Source organism: Microtus pennsylvanicus, chromosome 3 (genome assembly GCF_037038515.1).
Source record: "Microtus pennsylvanicus isolate mMicPen1 chromosome 3, mMicPen1.hap1, whole genome shotgun sequence".
NCBI lineage: Eukaryota > Metazoa > Chordata > Mammalia > Rodentia > Cricetidae > Microtus > Microtus pennsylvanicus.
Window position 1 is genome coordinate 17,387,453 of NC_134581.1, and position 8,660 is coordinate 17,396,112.

Below are 8,660 nucleotides of genomic sequence, written 5' to 3' on the forward strand. Positions count from 1 at the left end.
GAGCATCAGCTCCTGCCTCTACTCACTGCACATAAGCAGTCCCCTTGGCCTGACCCCTCTGCACTGGACATCCATACACCAGTGGCCAGGGTCTGTCAACCACACACCCTAGAATCTCACTCTATATTTGTCCTCTCAAATGACCTCATCCATTTGCTCCTTACCTGTCATGCCCCAGAGTTGCCAGCCACTAGTATTTGGAACCTCAGATTTAAAGGTGGCATTCAAGATTCTTCCAATGAGTACATGCGGCTATAACTCATGAACACCAGGTCTAGGCTCCTGATCCACCACGAGAGTGGGACTCCTCCAGAGACAGCTAGAAATGCTCTCCTCCCAGTGTAAGGAGTGTGTGGCAGGTACCACACCAAGCATGAACTACAATACCTCTACGTACTCTCATCAGCTTCCCACCTCGTGCTGGAGGTCCTATTATCTATCCCCCCTTCACAGGACACGGCCTGTACCCCTGGTCACTGCATGCCATTGTCACTTTCCTGCCTCACCTCCACCAGTCAGTGTGGGGTCCAGTCTCCCACCCTGCGCCTTCACTTAGGCCTGGCCGGAACAGAAAACAGTGTAGGGCCCACCCCTCTCAGGCGGAAGACTGAGCCCACCGCTGCTCTGCTCTAGAAGCCTCTGAAAGAACATCAAGGGCTGATGCCTAGGCGCTCTGAATAGGAGAGACCTGGTTCTTGCGGCTAAGGCCTGCCACCTGGTGGTGGCGCAGTGTACTGTATGTCCAGGCAGACCACTGGGAGCAGCAGCAGCTCCGTCACTGCTGCCATGTTGTCACAGCCACTTTCCATTCTTTTTGTTTTGTTTTTTCTGTGTAACAGCCCTGGCTGTCCTGGAACCTGCTTTGTAGACTAGGCTGGCCTCGAACTCACAGAGATCCTCCTGCCTCTGCCCCCATAAGTACTGGAATTTAAGGCATGTGCCACCACCGCCCAGCACACTTTCCATTTTTAACATAAACTCAAGCCCTGTCTCACCACCTGCAAGATGAACCCTATTATTTTCCCAGGATAATGATAAAGAGTCAACTGACACGCCCAGTGTCACACAGCTGGGAATGATGAAGCTCGCTACAGAATCCACACTTTTCCCCTTTCCAGGTCGACTCACCTCAGTGACTCAAGTGCTTATGGGGATACTGGGTAGAGAGTGCTAAAGACTGAGCTCCAAACCAGTGTCAACTCCCTGCTGCTTTGCCATCCAAAGGTGACAATAAGGGGCCATGGCCCTGGGCCTGGAAGCAGAGCCTGGCCCCAGCTAAGGTCAACCTTCTACATGGTTCATAACTCTAGGCAGACTGGTGGAAGAGAACTGAGGCCAAGGTCCCACCAGTGACCTCTTGAGCAGCCCTGGAAAGTCATCTCTGTCATAGGGAGAAATGAGCAGTGGGAGGCTCTCAAGAAGTACCCTCACGGACAGTCCTAGACAGAAACCCACTGAAGACTCCTCAGCTGAGTGTGTAAGCTTCTGCTACCTCATAGAAGGGTACCTCGTGATCAACATCCCAAGCTAAGATAGCTGCTCCGCCAACTATTCACCCTGGCTAACCCAACAGCCACAAGATGCCTCCCGACTCAGGGCTGGCCTTTGGCCTGTTCGATCATTGCGGCAATGAAGCAAATGCCCGCATGGTCTCACCGCAGCTCCTTGCGGCCTAGGGTACTGTTTACCACTCACGCTGATAGTGCTGCAGCAGCCGGTGGGTCCGCACATCCCACACCTTCACTGTGTTGTCCATGCCAGCAGCGGCGATGCAGGTACCGCTGGGGTGGAAGTCCACATAGGTGACAAAACTGGAAGACAGGGACAGTCACATAGTGTAAGAGGTCTTCCTTGGTTAGGATGGACACAGAAGTGTCCTGTCCCTTTTCGTTTGTTCACATGGCTCCCTCAACCTGGAACATGCTCAGATGCAGGCCACTCCCATTCTCCATGTATGATGTGACAGAGAACAAAGAGCCACTGACTGCTGCAAGAACTGGAGGCTTTCCTTCCTAAATCATTACCCTGGGGAACACTAAGTTTAACATGCAGTTTAGGGAGCTGATTCAATGCTCTGAGAGACACAATAGAATTTTGAGAACTTAGAAACTATAGAGGGAAAAAGAGGCCAAATTATTGCATGACCTTAGGTGAAGTGTTTCTGCTATCCATGGGGTGGGGACTGGGCTTAACTGTCTACCCACAAAGAAAAAGGTTCAAAGCTCATACAAAAAAGCAAGCCAGCCAAAGAGCAGCAAGCAGGGCTACCACATGCGCAGTCCCAGGCCCCAAAGGCCACTGGGACTTCTGTCTTGACCTGTGCAGGAGCACCTGCAAACTAAGGATGACCATAGGGACTCACCCGCCATGCTCACAGTAAGAGTGGACACACTCCCGGCTAGTCTTGTCCCACAGCTTCACAGTCTTGTCATCACTGGCAGACACGATGAGCCGCCCATCAGGGGAAAACCTAAGTTAAGTACAGAATAAGTCACATGACTAACAGACTCTTTGACTATCACACCGTGTTCTCTATAGCCATCTCTCCCAGCATGCTGTTACCTGATCCAGGAATTTTTTGGGCATTTTGGGATTCTTATGTTATTGTTATTTTGACATAGGGTCTCACTATGTAGCCCTGGCTGGCCTGCAACACTCTATATGTAGATCAGGCTGGCCTCAAACTGTGGCAATCCTCCTGCCTCTCCTGAGACTATAGGTGTGCACCACTAGACCCAGCTACCTGAACCAGGAACGACCTAGGGTTACATGCCCTGCTCGGTAGGAGAGACCCAGCTAATCACCTTACTTGTAGGGCGGGGTCCCCCGAGGATATTTTTTACTTATAAAGATTGTGGGCGCACTCCCGCGCTCCGGGCCGCCCCTTCTGCTTTCCTGTTCTCCCCTGGAACCTCTGGTTCTGTAAGTCTATTTTCCCAATTAAAGCTGTATATATTTATTACAATTTCTGTCTGCATTCATTTACGATGGTACACTGCTCTAAGACCTTCAGTGATCCTGGGCAAGTGGCTTCCCTCTCTGTGAGATCCATCCTTTCCAGTGCCCGCAGTAATCACGCAGTAGCACACTGCATAGAATACCCAGAAGGCACATGGCCTGTAGCGATACACAACTGGTCTAGTTTGATGTATGGAGGAGATCACGAGTCCCACATCAGTACATTAGCAAAACACAGTGGGCCAACAAAAACACATGGAGGTCTGGGAGCTACCATCAAAGGACTACTGTGGATATCATACCCCACTTTGTTTACTTGACCCCTGCCGTCCTCTGTTCTTATGTCCTTGACCATAAGACCTCTCAGAACAGGGCCTTCCCAGAAAAAGAATAGTTCTGTTCTAGGGACTAAGTAACTTCCATGGTATCCACAGAGGAAGATAGCTCAATGGTCCCTAACCTCTGACTTTCATGGTTTCTTTGCATTCTGGTCACCATAACCCCCTCTTCCGGAGCAGAGCTGTGACATGAGAAAGCTCTGCTGAAAGGAGCTGAAGACGCCACAGGCAGGCAAATCTGTGTCTGCCACGTCACAGCACTGCCTCCCACACCAAAGCCAGAGCCTCAGCATCAAGCCCCACCTAGCAGCTCTAGAGCACAATTAAGTTCTGAGGAAGTAGGCGAACCCGAGTGCCAGAGAAATGTGTGCTCAGGCCCCAGCTCCACCACGTACCCACTGCGGGCCCCAGGGCAAGAGACTGTTCTGTTCTGAGCCTGTTTCTTTTTCTGCAAGATGAGAACGATGCTACCCAGATAGCAGAACCGTCCAAAGGAACAAGGAGCCACTGCATGGTGATACTGACAGGAGCTTGCTGCTGCTGCTGCTGTTACTGCTGCTGTCCTGGGAGTACTCAGCACTCCTGACAGAGGGTCACAGCTGACTAAGAGGTATCACACATGAGCTCAGTGAAGCTCCTGACCAGTTCAGTGTAGCAACCACAGCTGTTGACACATTACAGATTAGGAAATCAAGGCTCAGGGATACATTAAAGGGAAGCTGTGTAACTTGCCCAAGGTTATAGGCTGATACCCAAGGGTTCCTCTCTGTCCCCTACCACCCCGACGCCCTCCAGGTTCTCCACTCAGACAATGCTCACTTGGCACAGCGGACCCAGTTGATGTGCTGGCTCAGGGAAAATAGGAATCTCTGGCGATGAGTTGACCACACCTTGACTGTCTTGTCATCAGAGGCTGTCACAAGCGACTGGCCATCACTGCAGAAGTGGACACTCCTCACTGTGGCCGTGTGTGCACGAAACACGGTTGATTCACCTTTGCTATGAGGACAGACACCCAGACTCAGAAGATTCACAGCAGTGACACGAGGACCTACAAGTGCACCAGAGTTCTCTCTACCTCTCCAGGCCTCACTGTCCCGGGGCCCCCGAAAGGCAAGAGCCTCTCCACCAGAAACAAAGTGCTTCTCCCCATCTCTACCCTTACGTGAATCCTTCCAGCTTAAGCAGACAGCCCCAGCTGAAGCCCTCTGCTGGCATCTAAGGTCACATGTCCCAGTGACCAGCTCAAAGCCAGGAAAGGACCTAAGGAGGGACAACTCTTATACCAGGTCCCTCAACGCTGTTAGTCCCTTGAGGTCCATAACTCACACATTGGGTACCCAGATGCGAACAGTCTTGTCTCGGGAGCCTGAGGCAAGCAGGTGTCCCGACGGGGAGAAGTTCACACAAGTTACAGCATCCTTGTGGCCCGTGAAGCGGTAGGCACGTGACTGGGGCTTCATGTGCCAGATCATGAGGCATGAGTCCATGGAGCCGCTGGCTAAGGAGAGTAACAAGATGTTTCTCAGACCTCAAGAACCTTGGGCACCCACCTCACTGCTGGGATACAGGAGGCCCAGCTCCACCTTCACAAGCATCTCCAACAGAGCAAAAAGGATCCCATTGGGATGGAAAGGTTGCCAGCTATGGCCTGGCAGTTCTCCATGCAGCAGGCCAACACAGGAACCACACTGACAGACCATTCACATGCCATTTCCGTATTGCAACCCAGGGTCCTATGAAATTCATCCCTGTGGGGTCTCCCATGGATACTCTGAGAGCACAGGGGCCCAGTCCTCCCAACGCTCCAGAAGCCAGTTAGATATAGAAGACATTTTCTATTCAAAGGGCCAACTTGGGGCTGGAGAGATAGCTCAGTGATTAACTATGTCCTCTTCTGGACTCTGGGGGCACCAGGCACATGTGTGGTGCACAGATATACATGCAGATAAAACAACCACATAAATAAAATGAACCAATCTAAAAATAAAAACAAAACAAAGAACCAAACTTAGTAAGAAGCCTAAGGAGAAACAGACAACAAAATAGCTTCAGTTCCCTCTTTGTTTAGAGCAAACCAACAGCCTCTGGCAGGGAAACTCAGCAACAAGATAAGGAGGCAAACCTAACCCACGGGAAAAGAAACCTGCAGTCAGGAAAGCTGTTTAGGAACCCTGGTGTGTACAAGGAAGGGGAAGTGGTATGGAGTGGGAGATGGGCCTTGTTAAATATCTTTCTCACTAGCAGGTCTCTGTAACAAGAAAATGTGCCATATTACTGTGGGCAATCAAACTGAAGACTCAGGAAAAGGAGCCAGTTTGGGGTCCACACCCCAGAGCAGACCCAAGAAGTAGCCAGGATGCACAGGGGAAAACCTAGACCCTGTACTCTCAAAGGATGCATGACCAGCATGCACACAGCCTGCATGGGTCTGCACCAAGTTCTCTGCATATATACTATATGCTTCCAATTTAATGTCATTATGGGACTCCTGAGTGTGCAGAACAAGCGTGTCTTTGACTCTTGTGCCTTCTTCTTGGACTCTTTTCCTTGTTTGCTTGTTTTGTCCAACTCAGATGTGATAGTTTTTGTTTATCTTATTATATTTTATTATTATTCCTTAGAAGCCTGGTTCTCCCCCCCCCCTTTTTTTGGTTTTTTGAGACAGGGTTTCTCTGTAGCTTTGGAGCCTCTCTGTCCTCGAACTCGCAGAGATCTGCCTGCCTCTGCCTCCTGAGTGCTGGGATTAAAGGCATGTGCTACCATCGCCCGGCGAGGGACTGCGAGGAGTAGAGGGAGGGAAACAGCAATCATATATATTTTATGAGAAAAAGAATCTTTCCAATAAAAGGAAAAAGATTAAACTAAACAAAGGCTGCATGACCCTGACAAGGCTCCTAACCTTTCTGGGTGTTACACTCTATTCACGCACAATGGAGCTTACGGAGCCTCGTAAGTCCAGTGTTCAGAAAGCTAACACATTAGAAGCAAGACAAAGGACTAAACAAAACAGCATGTCCTTGCTGTACTCTGGCATCCCCATACCAATCCTTGTAAATTTAGAATCTAGAACCTGAGACAAGATAGATGGCTTCACTTACCCAGCTGCTTTGTGTTGAGACTGAAGTCCACGCAGGTAACTGCATCTCGGTGGCCCTTAAAGTGCCTCTCCAGTGAGGGGTCCTCCTGGGGGAGAGCAAGGTCAAGTGAGTAAAAGACTTCTTTGGGACTAAGACTCTTCCTATAACCAGGAGATGTTAAAAATACTCAAGTGGTTTTTTTGTTTTTTGATTTTCCGAGGCAGGGTTTCTCTGTGTAGCTCTGGCTGTCCTGGAACTCACTCTGTAGACCAGGTTGGCCTCAAACTCACAGATATTCACCTGCCTCTACCTCCCGAGTGCTGAGATTAAAGGCGTGCACCACCACTGCCCGGCCCCTCAAGTGTTTTTATATCTTGTCTATAAGGAACCCTAAGAAATCCACTAAAAGCTGTTAGAATAAAGGAGTGCAGTACGGAAAGGGACAGTCTACAAACACACCCATCAACAGATGAATAAACAAATCACAACAAATAAGCCACATGTGGGTCGAGCATGGTGCCACTTATCTTTAATCCCAGCACTCGGGAGGCAGGAGCAGGCAACTCTCTGTGAGTTCTAGGCCAGCCTGGTCTACAGAGCGAGTTCCAGGATGGCCATGGCTGTATACAAGACTTAGGAGTTATGCAGAGTTAAGGTATCTCCTTCCACCTCAAACATCAAAAACTTCAGAAGCCCATTTTAGGAGCTCCAAGGAACCCAGATTGGGAAAGGACATTCCTACGGCATAGCAGAGCCACCGTTACTCCACGAAGCTGTACCCAAAACAAAGGTGAGGCCCAGTGCCCAGCTCCACCCCCAACACACCTGCAGGGCCACGCCTTTTAACAGATGGAGTGGTAGTTCAGGGGGAGGGCTCTCACAAAGCAGCAAGTGAACATTCGGCCTCATCTGAACCTCTTGGAAAAATAAGGACAAAGCAGTGTCTATCCTAGGCTCAGTGGGCAGAAAGGTCCAGCCCTGATCAGTGGGGACCCCTTCCCGATGCCCTCTTCCCTGAGTCGTTCATCCTGCATGTGGGCCTCCCCTCCCCTAAAACCAGCGTGTTGTTATGGATGTCAACATATGATCAGATTGGTAATCAAAATTCTAGGTTCCATTTTTGCCCAAGTCTTCAGGTGCACCGGGGCCATCGGCTACCACCTCGTCAGAGCACCAGGCACTTTGGATGCAAACTTTTATTTAAAAGGCCAATTTGGAGTCCGTTTTCTGGACTGGGAGAGGGGTCAGGGTCCGGCCTAGGTCATACTGCAGGTCTCCGACACCTCAGGCATTCCAATGGCCTACTGCTTCAGCCTGTTAGAAAGGATGTTGCTTCCAAGAAGACATCAAGAAGAGGACAGGATGACGAGGCTCACACTGGTCCCAGGCCACGACAAGGCTCGGGCCTTGCTTGTATCTTCCTCGCTAAATCATAAATCCCAGAAGCAGGGGCTTGGTTGTTCGCCAGAGTGGTCCAGCATCTAATCTGGCACTTGGGACGCTGAGTCAATGCCAGACCCACCCCGTAACCTTAGATGGGGAGGCAACCCCAGAACCCCGCGTCACCACCCGCCCCTCTCGTGGCCATTGCTCCAGTCAGCCAGGCGCCCACTCTCCAGAGACTTACCGGGCTGGGAGCGGCCATGGCGGGGCTGGCGGGGCTGGAGGGGCTGGCGGGGCTGGCGGGGCTGGCAGGACCAGAAGCACCTCAAAAGCCCGAGGAAGCTGCGCCGGCAGTTGTGCCTGTTCAGTTTCCGCGCCCCCAATCGCCGCCAATAGCAACGCCGGTGGCGTCGCCGCGTCCCGCCCACCGCAATTAAAGGAGAAGAGTCCTAGCTTTTTGACCGCCGACCGGAAGTGGGCCTGCTCCACAGTCGTCACGCTCTCTTCCTCCAGCTCCACAGATGAGTTAACCCGCCTAGCAGCCAAAAGCCTCCGTTCGCAGTCACATCTCCCTTCTGAGAACTTAAAAAATCCTAGCTAAAGGTTTAGGCCCTACGGTTCATCGCCTAGCTCAGGTAGTAGAGCGCGCAGCCTTCCGGGAAATGAAGTTCTACATAGCGCTTACCCTACAGTCTTAATAAAAGTAGAACTACATTTCCCGAGATGCCTCGGGGCGGGCGGAGCTTTACCATTAGGAGTGGCGGCCTTAAGAATCCCGGAAAGAGAATACTGGTGGTGGTGTTTGGTGATGCCTTAAAGCTTCCGCCTAAGGCGCCATTGAGAACCAGTTATTTGCCCCTCGGGACCTCGGAATGGTTCGTGCCTCCGAAGGCTCCTAAGT

The 8,660-nt window shown here is 51.1% G+C and overlaps 1 protein-coding gene across 1 annotated transcript in view; it reads right to left on the bottom strand.

Moving 5' to 3' along the window:
* The window catches only part of Poc1a (POC1 centriolar protein A), a 66,817-nt gene extending 58,359 nt beyond the window's left edge, over nt 1-8,458 (bottom strand). Inside the window, exons 1-6 of the mRNA XM_075964785.1 lie at nt 8,004-8,458; nt 6,398-6,482; nt 4,626-4,797; nt 4,116-4,295; nt 2,363-2,470; nt 1,696-1,811 (exon numbers count right to left, since the gene is read on the bottom strand). Of these exons, the coding sequence (XP_075820900.1) occupies nt 1,696-1,811; nt 2,363-2,470; nt 4,116-4,295; nt 4,626-4,797; nt 6,398-6,482; nt 8,004-8,021 (679 nt within the window). The 5' untranslated portion in view covers nt 8,022-8,458. The remainder of the gene's footprint in view (nt 1-1,695; nt 1,812-2,362; nt 2,471-4,115; nt 4,296-4,625; nt 4,798-6,397; nt 6,483-8,003) is intronic.
* Nucleotides 8,459-8,660: the final 202 nt, after the last annotated feature.